Consider the following 18,570-nt stretch of genomic DNA (forward strand, 5'->3'; position numbering starts at 1 on the left):
GACATTGAAATTACAGTTGTATGGTATATATACATGTTCTTCCAGAGTCTGATTTTTCGTTATGTAATGTACCTCATTGATAGTTATGTACTTTATGCATACTGATTTAGAATACACAATTTTACAAAAAGGATCAAGAGTCCTACTTTGGGACAAAGTGGCAAGCAAATTTGAATAGCTTTTAAAATACAGGCTGTCAAGGGAGTAAAAGAAGAAACATCAGCAGTTGGTACGTGGTCTGTTTGTAATAGTTCTAGGAGTTCCTAGAAGTTCAGCCAGCTGAGAGATGTTTGTGCAGCTTAACGAATTTTAAAAATAATTTTAAAAACAAGAGGTTTGAATTGGCCAGTAATATCTTGTTGATAATAATATCAGGATTATTTGATTCTTAATCTCAGCAAGAATGTTGCGTTTTTGGAATCCCTGGATGAAAAGTAAACCACAAATTTAGCCATTTTGTTCTTTCTTTCCTCCCGTTGGCCATTCCGGGGTGCTCTGGTCTCTATTCTGTTTATTCCTTTGGCAGGGAGAGACCAACTATATATTTTATAGCTGAAGTAGCGTATTGAGAAATTGTAACTTTGTGGCTGGGACTCATGAATACTTGATACTCTACCTGATGCTTAAGTAATTTTTTAAACTATATAATGCATTCTGTTAAGATAATTACTCTGTAGATATATTCTTCTGGAGGAGGACCTGTTAGTAATATATTGATAATTAATACATATTTGCAAATAACTAAAATTAATTTCATTTCTATCTATGTTTTTCCACTTCTTCTCATTGTCTGAGGACATTGTATTTCTCCCTGGAATGTTAGCAGGTCAAGATGCAGATTTTGGACTGCCTCTTAAGGCGGCAGTCGTCAGAGTCCTCTCCTCGAGGACACGTTTTATTTTTTGCCCCTTTTTGCTGTTTATATTTGGTAATTCTTTTATAAGTTGGTATGCATGTGAAGTATGAAAAGCTTTGTACTGATCATGTTTGAGGCTTTTTGTGAGGAAGATTGGCCCTGAGCTAACATCTGTTGCCAATCTTTCTCTCTTTTTTTTTCTCCCCAAAACCCTAGTACATAGTTGTATATCCTAGTTGTAAGTCATTCTAGGTCTTCTCTGTAGGATGCCCATGGCTTGATGAGCGGCGCTAGGTCTCTGCCCAGGATCCGAACCAGCGAACCCTGGGCCGCTGAAGCAGAGCGCACAAACTTAACCACTTGGCCTCCGGGCCGGCCCCACATTTGGGGCTTTTGAATTCACTAGATACCAAGTATTTTCTAATCTCATTTTAAGTATTTTTTTATTAAATACTTTTTATATGAACATTACAAAGCTTTATTTTTCCTTCACAAACCATTAAATGGGAATTGCTTTTAATTAGTTGGATCTGTAATATCCTAATTTAAATTCACAGAGTATAGCTGAATTATTTGGTTTCTTTTAAAACTTGTAGTACCTTATTTCTAATTTTGTAGTTTGTGATCTATTCCACCTATTGATGAGATTTAAATAGCATTTCTACCACTTATATGAAGGGAAACAACATATAAGATATTTAATAGCTTGAATAGCAAATATTTTTCTTTTTTGAATAATTCTTAGAAGTACAACCTCTACTCAGTTCCCTGCAAAAGAAGAACTTGATTCTCTAATTATTTTTCTCTGTATTTCAGTAGTATTGATTCTCAAAATATTAGAGAAGAAAAACCTTGTGAATGTGGTTTTAAATGTTAAAAACATACTCAATGCCATGTATTTTTCAGTCATCTAAAATTACGTTTAGAAGTTCTATATAATTATGATTGAATTTAAGGTTTATAAACTTTTTTCCATAAAATTATGTATATATTGGGTTGTTTTCCCCATTTAAGTATATTCTTGATATTGTGTGAGACTGGAATGAACTATGTAGATTGTTATCTCAAACTGGACCAAGTACTAGTTTTAATACCATTCATTGATGTATCAAAATCGTTGTTTTACACTATGCCTTTTCTCTTCTACATTACAATTCCAAGGGCTAGATGTTCAACTTTCCAATCAAGGAAAGGTGCCTTTTGCCTAATTTAACACTTAGCTCTAATACTACTTAAACAGTACAATTTTAATTTGCATTCCTGCTTAGAATACTTAAAATCTTTGAAATAGTTATCTGAAAAAGTCAACAGATGTTGCCACATGGATAGCTCAAATTTATCTGGTCTTTGGGGGCACCTTTTTTCTCCTTTTAAATATTCTGTAGACAGCTTCAATAATGTAGGTGGTGTAATTTCTGTAGTAAGTTATTAAGTTGTTGATTGTTAAACATGCTTCCTTTGAAGCAAAGGTTTTGTGTGGTCAACTTTGAAATGACACAAAAATGATTTTGATGACATTTTGTGCACTTGGTGACCATAAGCAAAAAATAAATACTTGTAATTATACAAGGGTTATAAACCTGACTTCATTGCATTTACCTCTTAGGTGCTTAGCGAAGAATCTGGACCAAGTAAATGCCTTTAATTTATAAATTAAAGCAGATTTTTAATGCCTTGTAAAGGTAATTATATATGCTCCAGATAAAATAGTCTGTCTTCTAAAATTGAGAATTAGTGGTATACATTGGAGAAAATTGGAACTCCCAAATTATTTTATCATTTGTATAATGAGGCTGGAATATTAAGTAAGTTCAAATGTTGTAGGGAGGACCCACACTTTTTTTCCCAACCTAAAATTGATCCATCAATATTTTTGGCACTTTTGTAAACAGATAAACTACAACTGAGTATAGAGATAAACCCGCAAAGCTTAGGTTAGAGGATCCAAGTGAAATTAAAAATTGGGAGCATTTTTTTTAGCCAATAATACAACAACAACAGTCTTATTTTATATTTTAGATGTTTGGAAGGATTTCTCACATCTTAATGTTCTGTATTTTATTTCAGTTGTGTAGACAAAGCCCATATTCTGAGTATTAACAATCTGAGCAGTCTTAGGTTTCTGAACATTAAGCCATAGAAGTTAAATTTTTATAGAACAAATGTACATGCATGTGGTTGTTAAAGGATATCTTTAGGAGTAATATAAAAAGTAAAAACAACTGTGTCTAATTCTCAAGTTCTGATTCAGTCCCATGAGTCCATATTAGGGGCCTTTGTTTTTTGACAAAGTAAACTTTTTTTGACAAGTAAACTTGTGAGAATATTTACTTCCTAGATATTGGAGAGTATGGGGAATTTCAACTGCTAAAATTTTTGAGAAGTTAATTAGGGTGAAAGTCAGTATTTTTTCTAATAAGCCATTTCTGTACAATTTTTCTCAAGGTTTGTTGGCATCCAAAGCTGTTGGGGTGGATGGTGCTGAAAAAAAGGAAGACTGCAATGAAACGGCTCCAATGCTGGAGCAGGTATGAAATGGTAGCATTTGATTTTTTCCAAGGTTCCCAACTGGAATGATCACGGAGCTATAGTATCCACGTAACTGAGATTGCCCTTTTGGTTAGATATGGGAATGGGAAGCTAATTAATTGATGATATATTTTTAACTCTGCCTCCTCCAAGGTGTACAGATAAACTACAGACGTCATTAGCGTTTGTTTTCAATAGACTGGCATTAAAGCCTTTGTCTCCAACATTTGAAGGCCTGGAGACAGGCATCCCAGGGTATAAGCTTCCAGCTGGATCACCTTTAGCTTACAAAGAGACCCTTACACAAATACTTTCCATTTGTGAGTTAAAACAGGGTTTTTTGACATCCAATAAAGCTTCTTTTGTAAGAAGTTTCTTTTATATTGTAACAATTGGTGTTGTTAGACTGGCTATGTGTTTTATGAATTGATCAATGAGCCATACATTTTTGCTAGGATGTATATTTTAATAACTACAAAAAAAGAGAATTTAGAAAAACTATTAAGGGTCTGTCTTTAAACCACCTAATAGAGGAATTTAAGAGTGAAGGTTGCAGCTGCTGGGTTTGGCCTTGGCTGCCTTCGGATTCCCCACAATACGTGTACATAATGAACTGTGCATGCTTTACACTCTAAGGGCTTAACTTCTCGGGCACTGTAAGACTCTGAGAACACAGTGATAGCCATAACTGCATTTCCTTGGTTCTCCTGTTTTAAAATCTGAGCCTTAATGTAGTTTTAATATATCTTTTTTGTATTATTTTAATTTTCTTTATTAGTAGCCTAATAAAGAAGACTTTAAAATCAATATCTTTTGCTCTTCTCTATATGCATTTTAAAAAATAGTCCAAATTTAATTGATATTGTATTGAGTTTTTCAGGGTTATTTTAGGCCTGATTTGATAAGAGTGCGTTGTTTTGGTGCCTCCATTAATGTTGTATTAGATCAATGGTCTTTTAAATTGATTAATATGTCAGCAAATCACACCTTCTGATTTTCTGTGATCATCAAACGGTTAAGTCTTTGCCGTTATTGTCAGTATATCAACCAAATTTTAAATGACTTTTTTACTGTGTATTACTATATTCAGCATCCCAGATAATAACAATATTTTGTATCTTCACCACTGTTTATGGTATTCTCAGAATGCAATAAATCAGGGACTTGGGTAATAAAATGTTTCTGGAAAATTCATTACAATGTCAATCTTTCATTATGCACAATCTTGCTGAGGTGAATGTGATTGTGAAAATTATTTATTATATGTGAAAGTTAGTGTAGAGGGCAGTGCCCATTTCAGAGAGAAGTACAGAAAACAACATTTTGAAATTGAGTTTAAAAAAAGTAAGAAAGAAATATTGGGTAACTCGGCTGTTTCTCTTTGCATAATTAAAACATTTTTGAGAGTCCTTGCCAGTTTTGTAACAAAGAGACCAATAATCATTAATGAAAACTTTGTAAATTATTTTAGATTTTTAAGGAACATCATGCTGCTCCCTCATTTTTTGTCATTCAGGTTGATTTCAATGTGGAAATGTTTTGTAATCAAACTTAATTTTTATGCTAAGTGTTTGCCCTGCTTCAGAGTTAAAAAGCCGAGTTATAAAACTCTTAATTATATCTCAATTGGTATCAATAATAGACTTAAAGGAGAGGTATTGATGGTCACTGACCTCTGTTGTCCTGATGAGTAAAGTCACGTCATTCACGACATAGATCTATAACAGGCCTATAGCCAAAACTTACTGTGTTAATGAATTTATTTTATTTACATAAAAAAAATTCAAACTCTGTGGTCTTGAACCCCAATTCTCAGATTATTAATTATAGATTAATTGTATTAGGGAATTGTCATGTTATATTTACTTTTGGATAAAACCTGCATTAGATGCATAATTCAGTAAGTTTTTAAAAATGTTAATTTGTCCTTGTTTAGAAGTTAAGCACCTTATCAAGATATTAATTTAAGTTTTAAAATCTTGTTTTATAACTTTGTAACTCAAGAGTAATGGATGCTGTAGTGATGTCTCTCACAAATGTGAAGATGAACAATAAAATTGTTGATTTACAAGGAATGGCTCTAATTACTTTTCTGGCAACACCTTTTATGATAAGCTTAGGAATCCTTTCCATTTATGGAGTACTTTTTCAAATGATTCATCTGCACTTGGACACATGTGATCAGTAAATTCAAGAATAGCAAGGATGACAACTGAATGGGACACTTGACACTAGCCCTTTTATGTGGTATGTTCAACATGCCATCTGTAGAACATTCGAAAATGCCCTACTTAGTTATCAAATATACACTTTTTTTTCCACCATAATTTGAGCACCTTGTATTTTAATGGGAACAGAAAGCCTTTTGATCCCCAGACAATTATCTTTCATATTCCAGACAGCTGCAGACTACAGACCTGATGGTCATCCCTCACAAAAGATCGAAGTAAAAAGGGTTTTTGGGGACAAGCATGTTTTTTATAGTGCTAGCAATTGGATTCTTTCTAGAATCTTGTCTTAGTATAGATTTAAATAAATGTGTGTCTCCTATTTTGCTCTCAGATACGTCTATCAGAAAGACACAGTTTAGGCATTCCCACACCATAGATTGCGAATCCATCCAATGTGGCTATTCTCTGTTGTCTTTGGACACATTCATATATATTTTCACATATGTAGGAAATTTACTGCCAAGTGATTAAAGATATTCTTTATGAAAGAACTGACAAAGTTCTAATTTTTTTTTAAAAGTATCAGTTGGCAGGAAGAAGGTAAAAACTCTCATCTAAGAATGCGACGTATTTTGTTTTTAAATCCAATGTTTTTAACTTACACTTGGTTTTACTTCTTGGTTTTTTTTTTTGTTGCTTGTTTTGTATTGTTTTTTTAGTCTTTTAACTCTGTATTGCTGGTAGCTTTGATTTCATGATGCATTATGCTTATGAAACTCTAGCTTTCAGCACTAAAATGAGTTAAAGATAATGTTTCGTTAATTTGGTCATTGTTTTCCTGTTGAGATCTTTCTTTAAAGGGAAACTGTCTACTTACACCTCCACATTCAACTTGATAAAGTAAATTATTTTATAAGAAAACATCTGAAAGTCAAAAGCTTGTGTATTCCTCTAATGCTCAAAAACATGAAATTCTGTTTATTTACCTTATTATTATTGTCACTGATAATTATGGTTTTAAAAGAGATATGTTTCAGTTTAATACTGAAGATATTTGTCCGTTAAGATAACATTTTGTATCTTGAAAATATGTATAATATATTTTTAAAAAACCAAGTCTAGACTAAAAGTTGACAGCATCCCTTTAAAGACAGCCTATTCAACTTTTAGTTAATAATTTGTGGGGTTCCTTTTGGTTTTTCATTTGTAATAGAAATGTTATATGTTGCTTAACAATGTTTTTGGATACTAAAGTTGCTTAACAATCAAAATAGAATACAAGAAAAAAATGAAGAAACCAAAATAAAAATATCAATTTTTTATTATTTATTCAGGCGATTGCACCTAAACCTCAAAGTCAGAAAAAAAATGAAGCTGACATTAGCAGTTCTGCCAACACTCAGAAACCTGCACTGTTATCCTCAACTTTGTCTTCAGGGAAGGCTCGCAGCAAGAAATGCAAACATGAATCTGGAGATTCTTCTGGGTGTATAAAACCCCCTAAATCACCACTTTCCCCAGAGTTAATACAAGTCGAGGATTTGACGCTTGTATCTCAGCTTTCTTCTTCAGTGATAAATAAAACTAGTGAGCACAGATTTTTAAAAAATAGTTACTTATCCTATAAGATACATTAAAGACAGTTTGATTGTAGTTATATTGTATTTTTATGAAGTTGCTTTTTAAAACTCAAGTGGCTATGATAGGGAAGGCTTGAAACTTTCAGGGGCAAAAGCCATATACAGTTCTGGCTGATTTGTTGTACAGACTGTACTGCTGGTTGAGAAACCTTACCATTTAATAACGCGAATTCCACTGTAGTTTGACTCTCCTCAACTAATAATCCAAGCGCAATGAGAGGCCTGATTCATTACAAAAAAGAAAAAAAACAACCCAGAAAGAGAGAGGAAAAGACCCAAGGTGGATGCTTTTCCTTAACTCCTAAGACTTTCTTATGGATAGGTTTCTTGTCCCCACTTGCCTGTACCCCTCTGCAATATCTTTTATTCTTATTCTAGGATTTAGAATGCAAGCTTCAGTTTAATGTTATTAATGAGAAGAATACTACTTGATCTTATCTTTAAAGATTTTACTGTTTCAATACTACTCATCTTTCAAGAGTTAACTTATTCTTTTTAAAAATAGTCTTCCACCATGGGTCTGGAGATGTATATGACAAAATTTGTGTTGACCTGTGTTTCTCGTGTTAGTTTAGAATTCTAAGTTAGAGACATAGGTAAAACAGTGACCAGCTAAGTCACTGGGTAAGAGATGCTTTTCTTTTGCTCTTCGTGTAACAAGTGAATTAGTCACCTGAATAGTAAGTGACTATGACTTGTTTTGTTATGAACTCTTCCATAGCATATCTTCTACAACAATTAAAAATGTGAGCATTAAGAAGACTTTCATCAATCAAATATATCAACCTCCTCTTCCCTTCAGTTGCCACATCTTCTACCAAACCGTATTTTTCAGTTTTTGATCAGGTTTTGGTACTTTTTGTTTTGATTTTTTTTCTTTGTAATTACATGAGTAGAAAGGATGGGAACAGAAAAACTGAATGGTTTTCTGATAGTAAGCTTCATTTCATTATGGCATTTATTGTGAAATAATGTCATTAGGAGTCACTACAATGTCGCATGACATTGATAAGTATTTTATTGTGAAATTGTTTTGCATTTTGGTATTATAACCACAATGTTACAGCAATTGAATTTTATTTCATTTTTTTTCAATTATCACTGTCCTTTTAATTTTGATTTTTGTAAAAATACTTTTAAATACTCAAAATGTCAGCCTTTTTAGACCTCTTTTGTTACGTCCTTCTAAATGAACATGAATATTTTGGCCTATGTAATCCTGCCCAGTCTCAATAATAAAAGATGTTTACATGCCGTGTAGAAAGAAGAAAACTAAAGGTTAAGAAAAAGACAAAAATTTCCAAACTTTTCCTTTATAACTAGAAAATACTTAAATGACTCGGCAAGTTAGTTAAAATAAGATAAGACACATGAGGGAAAGAACAGTATTATATGCTGTTATTTGCCCATAATAAGTACTTAAAGCTATTTGTGTTCAATTTTTTTTAATGAATCAGGCCCAAACATATGTTGATAAAAATCCATTTGGGAGAATGAGGGTGGGATAAAATTATTTACATTAGTTTTACTTTGTCAAGTCAAGTAAAGCACTAACTCTACAATGCATGTCAGATTTTTGTCACCTATGCCCCCTGTTTTTTCTTTTTTCCTTAGAATTTCTAGATTTGTAATGTAGCAAAAGGGATATATATATTTTAATCTTTGGCTATACAGAGACTATTTTCCCAAAGGAAAAATGGCAGCTAACACAACGATCTGCAATGAGAGAATTAACTGTACTCTGTCACTTGGGAAACTACCTGAAATTAGTGTTCCATGTTATTTTCTTTTGTTTCTAGTAGGCTTTAGATTTTAGAAGTTTTGATTAACTCTTTTTGTGAATGAGGCACAGTTTTTGCCTTTGATTACTTTGGAACATGCCGTTCCTTGTGGATACCTTACAACATCAGAGGGCAGAATTTGAATCGTTTTTCCCATTTATCTCCTTAAATATTATAAGATGATGCTGGCATGTATCTGCTTCGTGAACATTGAAGATCTTTTTCTAGGTCCTCCACAGCCTGTGAACCCCCCTAGACCTTTCAAGCATAGTGAGCGGAGAAGAAGATCTCAGCGTTTAGCCACCTTGCCCATGCCTGATGATTCTCTAGAAAAGATTTCTCCTCCCTCTCCAGCCACTGATGGGAAAGTATTCTCTATCAGTTCTCAAAATCAGCAAGAATCTTCAGTACCAGAGGGTAATGTATATTGATTTCCTATAGAACCAAACATAAAGAAGATAAAACACTAAGAGATAAAGATAATTAAAATATTAAGAAATTTCTACTTTTTCCTTCTTAATATCTTTTGGACTTAGAAGCACTTCATTTATTCTACAGATATTTATTGAGTGCCACCCTTGTGCCAGGCTCTGTTGAACTTATATAACATTTTAATCCACGTTGATGTTAACTGAGCCAGTTTACGTATGTTAACGTTCTTTTACATTCTTTATTTTGTATAGTGCCTGATGTTGCACATTTGTCACTTGAGAAGCTGGGATCTTATCTTCCTCTTGACTTAAGTCGTGGTTCGGAAGTTACAGCACCGCTAGCCCCAGATCCCTCTTACCATAATGAATGTCTCAGGGCAGAAAAGGGAGAAACACAGATGCTTACAAATCCTTCTTCCAAAGCAATAACTGATGGAAGAGGAGCTCCAACAGCATCAGGTAAAGAGGATTCATTTTACTAGTAGCTAGGCTTGCTTTTATAGGGCATAGCATTTTGATGTATATTTACATTATTTTATTATGTAATTCCTCCTCATAAATGCTTTTAGGTAATGTGTATGGGAGGTAGGGTTTCTGTATCTGAGTTCTTTTCTGTGGCCGTTTACTATCATATTCCCTGGACATACTTATTGTTCTGTCACTTTAATCTACTTCCTTTTGCCTGCTTCTTTCTTATATTGTATTTCTACTAAATAGGAATTATTAGAGCTGAATATAATTACAGAAGTTCTTGGTTTTGAAGCCAGAGCATAATTAATGGTATCAATACTTAAGTTTAAGGATTTTAATAGAATTTAATGTTTAAGAAATACTTAGCTTAAATTTAACTATACACGTGTATCTTAAATATAATCCCATATTTTGGGGTAGAATCTCCCAAATTTAAATGTAATTTGTTATAACATTATTTTGGGTGTCTAGTATATAAAATCAGCCATGCTTGGTAATACATTTTGGGGGTGATTATATGATATTTATCTTAATCTGAAACCATTTAGAGGTGTTTTATCAAGTTGTTATTTTAATCTAAACAGAATATTAATTTGTATTTCTCTTATATGGTTACATTGTTTTATATGGAAGTTTTACAGAATTTTAACCTCAACCAAAGAGTGCGTATAATTAAAAAAAGGCAAATACTAATTTCAGATGCTTTTCCAGTAAATTACTAATTTAGAATTAGATGGATGAAAGAGGTCTGAATTGAGTCAGTTTTGAAATGAAGAAAAACAACTGTTTCTTAATTTGGAGCCAATAGTATTGAGGATAATTGTTTTTAATAGCCTCTTCCCTGAAATCACTTTATCAACTTCTTGGATGAAGCATAAAATAGAGCTTGCTCTTTTCTGGTGGTGGTATGTGTTAAAATAATTGAAGTAACTTAAGAAATATATACTTTTTAGATTACCACCTTTACCCTCTCTTATTCCTTCCTTCAAAGTAAAAATGTAACTAATACTAAATATACAATTGTCTACAATTCCATTTTATCAATAAAGATTGAAGTTATTTTGTACTTGATAGTGTTTCCATATCTTGTTTCAAAAAAATCAGTGCCCAAATCTGAAGATTTATGTTTTGAAACATTTCTTGTCATTTTCCAAATCTGATCAGTTATCTTTTGACTCTGTTTCTAAGCCCCTTCTATCCTTAGGGTAGTTGATTTTTCCTTCCCTTTTCCCACAAGATTTCTGAATTACCATTGGCCCTTTGAGATATCTTTCCTGGTGAAAGTCTTAGGCAGTTCTTTAACAATCTGGAATTTGTTGCCGTACTGAATATGTGAAAAATGTGTTAAAGGTATACTGATCTGTATCCATTTGGGAAATTATTTTTAGCTATGCATTCAACAGAAAGTTATTGGTACTCTTGTAGAAGTGGATGCCTTTGTTTTCATTTTGTCATCCAAATGCTTTCTCTAACAGAGCCAACCAGTTTTAGTTAAGGAGAGAGCCTCAGTTCTGTTGCTATTAGTTTTGTTACTATCTGGGAATGTTAACTGGTTTTCTTATTTATCTGCTGAATGTATGTATAACAGATTCTGAATTATTCTGACCTCGTTAAGGAGTTAAAAGATATGGAAGCTCAATGTATGGAAGAGTGAGCCAGTAACAGTCACAGAAGCGCTGATTTGTGGATGACTTGCCTGTGCCCGGCACTGTGCTAGTATTTTAAATAGATGAGTTTTAGTCTGACATCTTACATCAGCTTTACATTTACTTTTTAAAAACCTTTTTGTTTTAAAGTGTTTTTCAGGTTTTTTCCCCAGAATTGTACAAAACAAAACGACACCCAGAGACTCTGTAATCTACTTCCACCCCCACACCAAATGTTCACGCCTTGTACAGAGCCTGGGGTTTCCATGGAGAGTCTCAGGGAGAGCCTCTTTTTTAGCCAGCAGAAGCAGATATTTAGCATATCGGAAGGGGCTTGAGAAACCACTCTACATTATTGGGTTTTAAATCGTGTGCAAGTGAGCAGGGTTCAGAGATCTACATCCCTTACTTTAGACAGCTTCGTTTGAAACTTACCTTAGAGCAATATGTATTTCAACTTGAGTGGTATTTTTATATTTTTATTATGTTTAATTTAAATTATAGAAATATTTGAAGTAAGATGAATAAAATGCTAGCTTTTTTGAAAAATCAAAAACTTGTATATGGGGATATTAAAGCATAATTTAATAGACTGAAATTGTGTTTTAAATGCACTATAGTATTTTTCTTAGATTAACTCTAGACAGAAATAAGATATTAGCATTAGGAATGGTTGAATATGAGTTGAGAAGCTTGTTTAAATGTATCTGTGTCAGCTACATAATTATTGAGGTGCACTATTGGCTTAAGAGTGTATTTTGGGCTATTAGATGATGACACTTAAAGGTCATTGAGGTTGAATATTTTTTATATGTAAATGAGCCTTTGTATTTTACAGTTAGAGACGAAAAATGATTTGTAAAATAATTCTATTTTGGCTTTTATCGTTAACTAACAACACATTTTATGATGGAGTTCAAAGGTACAAGTTGGTTTTAGATATCAGAGGTTAAATATTAGTTTAAAATTTTATACAGATTATTGAAAACCAGTATACTTTATATGAAGTTTAATATTTCATTTGGATGACCTGAATAGTGTTCATGTCAGAACTTTCACAGAAGTGGAAATGTTACATGGACCTACCGCTCAGGTGCATTTCAACATCTTCTGGATTGCCAGAGGCGGTGATGCCTAAGCAGATCTTTACTGATTGCCTAGTACATTTATCTTGACTTTTTTTTATGTTTAGAACCACATTTATGCTATTTCTAGAAATAATGTAGTCTCAAATCATTATGCCACCACGAAGGAGAAGGTGAAAGAAAGCTCTTGTTGTTTATCAGACACTGGTCCAAGCATTTTACATATCTTGACTCAGATAATCCTGATAACAACACGAGGTAGATATTCTTATTCCTATTTGGCAGATAGGAAACTGAAGCACAGAGAAATTAAATGATGTATTCAAGGTCATACAGCTAATAAATGCTGGAACCAAGATTTTAATCTGGGTAATCTGAAGAAACAAAAGTCATACTTACTTTATCAGTATTTTGAAGTAAGAAATCTCAATTTTTTGTTACAAGTTCAGGCAATAATATAATGTAAACTTTTAGAGGAAAGGAGTTTTATGTAGAGTTTTGTGAGCAATTGTAATTTAAAACATTGTTTCATACTTTTAACCCTTTCTGTTTAAGCTTACATATTTTTCCCCTAAATCTGCAGGAATATCGAAAACAGAAAAAAAAGTGAAATTGGAAGAAAAAAGCTCAACAACATTTGGTATGAACAGAAAGTAATCTTTAAGCAAAAGACTGTAGATGGCTTGACAGTGGGAGGACGTAGTCTGTCCTTACTTTACCTGTTAGTGCTCCTTAGGTGTAAGTGATCATCCGTGTTAGTGTTGGTTAATGTTACTCAGCACCAGATACGTGATTTCTTTATACGTATCTTGTGGTATTACGTGTATTTTTTGTCAAGGGCATCTAAGGCTTTCTCTGAGAACTTTGTGTTTCTGAACATCTTTAAAATTATGGCTATTAAAAAATAAGCTGCCGTTTAATCTTAAGACTTAGAGATGGATGATAAAATAGTCATTTTTTCAGACTTTCTTCAACCTACTTTATAAAAAGTTACCATGTTTTCTGCTGTCTTTTCTATCTTCTGTGCTGTAATGACTAAACATCTTGGAATAATGGATGATAGTCTTGGATATTCTGTGGATTAGCTAACTGGAACCTGGGTCACTGAAAGTTGGTTAAATATGGTTGATAAATTGTAGGCTGAACCATTCTGAGTGGCACAGTAGTTGAATATATGCGTGAAAGAGTTTTAAATAAAACATGGTAGTATGCTGCTTTAGCATCCATTCGTTTTCTTTAAAGTACATGTGATTGGGATAAATGAATTTTTTTGTGCGTGTGAAAAATCAGTTTAATGAAATAAGTGTTTTTCTTTCAGTTTTTAGCCTTCATTTGGTACACACTGGAAAAGTATTGAAAGACTGAAGGAATTATTTATGAATTGATTTAATTTTTTTATTTTTCCAAAGAAAAAAGTTCACGTTTTTTTGTTTTTGTTTTTTAATCTTCTAATATATGTTCTCAGTAAATTATATATGGAAATGCTGAGTCTTGTCAGTCAGATCTTTTTTAAATTATGGAGTTTATTTTTTGCCACATCAGGAAACTGAGTTATATTACTCATTTAAAGATTTTAACCACTGTCTGTGTTAACTTTAAGGTGTCAGGAGTTGGGATTTCTCAACACTGCTAATGAAGACCCCCTCTTATAGTCCAATAAACTAATCAGGAGTTCCAGACTCATGACAGGAACAGTTTAATTGAACCCATCCACTCTGGGCAGGTGACTGGAATAGCTGATTAAAAACGTAAATGCTGCTTTTAGGTTAAGCACAAAGGAACAACTCAGGATCAATCATGATTACTAACTTGCTCACTCTTGTCATTTAGGTAAGAGAAAAGAAAAGGATAAAGAAAGAAAAGAGAAGAGAGACAAAGATCACTACAAACCAAAACAGAAGAAGAAGAAGAAAAAGAAAAAGAAATCTAAGCAGCATGGTAAGGATGCTGAAATGGTGATTTTTCATTTTTTTAATTCTAAGATTCTTTCAGCTTTTCTCTTTTCTTTTACCAAAATGGAGGTATGACAAGATCCCTATTTTGTTGAGAACTGAGAAGTTTTTGTAGCTTTCTTTTGTCTTGATAATTTTGGAAATATGCAACTCCGTTTTACTGAGGTTTGTAAATGAATCCTTGCAACTGGTTAGAGACTTTCATTTCCAGAGTTATGGTGGACTAGATGCTCTAACCAGGCACCCTTCAGTGGACAGAAGAAGTTATTCTCAATCTAAAATTTTATAGCCCCTTCAATTAGCTTTCAGAATTGAGGTTGAAATAAAGATGTTTTTAGAAAAACTTGAAAAAAAACCAAATGATTTTTCTGTCAATAGCCTATCTCTAAAAGATATCTTAATCCTCTACTTGAAGGCAGAAGGAAAGTGATGACAAAAGGAAGGTTTGAGATGCCGGAAGAAATGATGAGCAAAGAAAGTGTAAATATGTGGATAAACCTAAACATTGATTATATAAATCAGTTTGATATGTGGGGAAAAATAAAATGGTAGAGAAGAAAAACATGTAACAGTAATAGTAGCTTGTAAATTGAGAGGAGCATACGTGTATTTTCAGTGTTTTTAAGGTCTTGTATTGTTTTGGAAGAGTAAAAGAAATTTATTGCTTTTAGACTCTAAGCAGTTAAATCTGCATTATAGAATTTCTAACATGAATACTAAAAGAAGAGAAGCATAGGGTATAATTTCCAAAGTAGAGGATAAAAAACTGTGATGAAAAAACCATCCAAAAGAAGGCAATACAAAGAGAAGAACACAGAAAAGAAGAAAAATACAAATTACAAAATAAGACATTAGAAATAAAGCTAAATATATCAGTAATTATGGCTATATAAGGGAGATTATTATAGTAGATTTAAAAAATCCAGTTATATATTACTTTCAAGAGACAATTCTAAACATAGGGATAGAGAGGACAGGGCAATGATGGAAATAAAAGTATGGAAAAAAATATGGTGAGCAGATACTAACCAAAAGGAAAGTTGGAATGCTATATTTATATCAAATCAAATAGTCATTATGGTAAAAATCATTCCTAAGATAGGAGGTTACTATATAATGATAAAGGTTCAGTTCACTTTATATCTTCCTAGATGGGAAATTTCTTTCTTAGTAATTAACAAATTATCTTTCTTAGTAATTAATAAATTAACAGAACTCAAAAGTATATTCTGTGAAGATAAGAAAGATGGCAGCAGCCCAGTTAATGTAATAGGCCTATCCAGGGCACTGAGCTCAGCCGCTACACAATGGACCTTTTTCTTAAACAGACATCAGCATTATTCAAGCTGACCACTGGATGTAGCTTTACGTAAATCTCAACACATTTTAAAGAGTAGTATAATGCAGACTGTGGTTTCTGACTATAATACAGTTAACTAACATCAGGATTAAAGAGAGAGATAGAAAAGCCCCATATGCTTAGAAATCAAGCAACACATTTTTAACTAACTCATGGATCAAAGAACAGTCCAAAGGGGAAATAAATAAGACGTTAAGAACCTGAAAGATGATTAAAATATTCTGTATCAAAACTTGAGGATGTAGTTGAATGGCACTTAGAAGAGGAATGTGTATTGCCGTGCATGCTTATGTTGGAAAAGAAGGCTGACAAGCAGCTGAGCCTCCAGCTTAAGTTAGAAGAGAACAAGTGCAAAAAAGTGGAAGTGAATAATAAATGTATGAGCAGAAATTAATGAACTAAAAAAAAAGCCAGGAAAAAATAAAAAAACCCAAAGTGAATTCGTAAAAAACTCATAAAACCAGCAAACTTCTGGAAAGACTAATTAAGAAAAAAAGACAAAATGCACATTTGTGTATTTAGTCAATATTAGGAATAAAGGTAACATAACTACAGATGCTTTAGACATAAAAAGAAAATATAAACAACTTTATGCAACGATCTTGAAAGGTTAGATGAAAGTATGGACAGTTGCCAGAAACCAAACTTAATCAAGAAGAAGATAAAAACCTGAATAGTCTTTAAACCTTAAAAGAAATTTAATCAGTATTTTAAAATCTTCCCACAAAGATAAAGCCCTGCTCCAAAAAGTTTTGCTGCCAAGTTCTACCAAACATTAAAGGAGCAGGTTTATTCCAAACTTATATAAATTATTTCCAAATTTAGAAAGAGGACGTACTCCTATAGTGGGGTGAATAGTGTCCCCCCAAAATGTATGTCCAAGTCTTAACCCCTATTCCTGAATGTGAATGTGACTGTATTTGGAAATAAGATTGTTGCTGATGTGATTAAGAATGAGATCGTCTGGGATTTAGGGGAAACCTAAAGCCAGCGACTGGTGTCTTATAAGAGAAAGGAGAGGGAGATTTGAGATACTCAGGGAAGAAGGCCCTGTGAAGACACAGGCAGCAGCTGGGATGATGCAGCCCCAAGTCAAGGAGCTGGAGCCACCAGAAGGTGCAAGAAGCAAGGAAGGATTTCTCCCTGGATCCTCCGGAGGGAGGTGACCCTGTCAGCACCTGATTTTACACTTCTTCCTTCAGAACTGTGAGAGAATACATTTCTGCTGTTTTAATCCACCAAATTTGTGGTAATTTGTTGGGGGCAGCCCTAGGAAATTAACACAACTCCAAATTCAGTTTAGATGGTTTAAATAACTTTGCTCTCAAAATCAGAAGGGAACAATATGGGAAAGGACAGTCACAGGCTCTTATCATTTGTGGACATAGATGCAAAACCCGTAAGTAAATGTTATGGAGTTAAATCCAGCAATGTGTAAGAAAATATGACCACGTAGGATTGGCATGCGAAGTTGGTTTGACATTAGAAAATCATTTAACAAAAATCACCACAGTAACGGATGAAGGAGAACAAACATTACTATCTCTGTAAATGTAGAAAAACCATTTGATACATGCATGTGTACTTATTTTTTTTAAAAAATACTATGAATAGCTGATTATAACACCTTATTTAGAAACATTAAAGAAGGTCTAAATAAATGGGAGATAATTCATGTTCATGGGTTAGTAGATTGCATACTGAAAAGTTGTCGCTTCATGCTAAATGAAGTCTATAAATTCAATGCTAATTCTGAAACTTAATATGGGAGAGTAAAGAGCCAAAAGTAATCCAGTCATTCCTGAAGAAGAATAAGGAGGAGAATTACTATTCAGCTGTAGTTATTAAGGCAGTGAGGTATTTTGGAAGAACAGACATATTGATTAAAGACGGGATAATCCAAAACAGATCTATACGTATTTCAGAACTTGGTTTGTACAAAGCTGGCGGCTAGATTAGCGGGTAAAGGGTGAACTCTTCCGTACATGGTATTAGAACAATTTATAATCCATACGGGGAAGAAAGTGAAATTAGACTTCTACTTTACACCATCCACAAAAATCACTTCCAGGTTGATTAAACACTGAGTGTGTGAAAGGCAAAAAAGATAGGAAAACAGCTTTATAATCTTTGGGCAGGGAAGGATTACTGAACAGAAGGCCTAGCCCTAAAGGGAAAGGTTGGAAATTTGACTGGACTGCAAGTAAGAACTTTGGTTCATCAAAAACATAGAGAAAGTGAAAAGACAACCAAACTGTACGAAGATACTTGCAGCTCATCTGCCTGACAAAGGATTAGTATTCAGAATTTATTTCAAACTCCTACAAATCAAAAAGAAAAAGAAAAATAACCCAATATGAAAATGGGCAAAAGATTTTAACAGGTACTTCGCAGAAGTGAAAACCTTAAGATGATAAGTTGATGATATAGTACGATACTTGATCTTTGAGAAGCTGGGTAAGCACAGTTTTTAAAACCTAGTGAAATACATTTCATACTTTCCATATGGGCAAAAATTGGAAGGTGGATGCTATCAGAGGTTGCCCAGGAAATGGAGACAACTATGCAACTACTGTAGAAAGCAATTGGGCATCAGCGAGTGCAGGTGAAGAACTAAAATCCTAGCTCGACTCGTGTGATACGTCAGG

At 33.3% G+C, this 18,570-nt stretch overlaps 1 protein-coding gene across 40 annotated transcripts in view; it reads left to right on the forward strand.

Annotated features, from left to right (window-relative positions):
• Nucleotides 1-18,570, forward strand: part of PHF20L1 (PHD finger protein 20 like 1) — a 69,939-nt gene that overhangs the window by 30,278 nt on the left and 21,091 nt on the right. For all 40 annotated transcript variants that reach the window (XM_070632071.1, XM_070632074.1, XM_070632077.1 and 37 more), the window contains 6 exons: nucleotides 3,302-3,384; nucleotides 6,891-7,143; nucleotides 9,206-9,394; nucleotides 9,661-9,867; nucleotides 13,194-13,250; nucleotides 14,441-14,548. In XM_070632071.1, the coding sequence (XP_070488172.1) occupies nucleotides 3,302-3,384; nucleotides 6,891-7,143; nucleotides 9,206-9,394; nucleotides 9,661-9,867; nucleotides 13,194-13,250; nucleotides 14,441-14,548 (897 nt within the window). The remainder of the gene's footprint in view (nucleotides 1-3,301; nucleotides 3,385-6,890; nucleotides 7,144-9,205; nucleotides 9,395-9,660; nucleotides 9,868-13,193; nucleotides 13,251-14,440; nucleotides 14,549-18,570) is intronic.

The sequence above is a fragment of the Equus przewalskii genome, chromosome 8, assembly GCF_037783145.1.
Source record: "Equus przewalskii isolate Varuska chromosome 8, EquPr2, whole genome shotgun sequence".
In the NCBI taxonomy this organism is placed as follows: domain Eukaryota; kingdom Metazoa; phylum Chordata; class Mammalia; order Perissodactyla; family Equidae; genus Equus; species Equus przewalskii.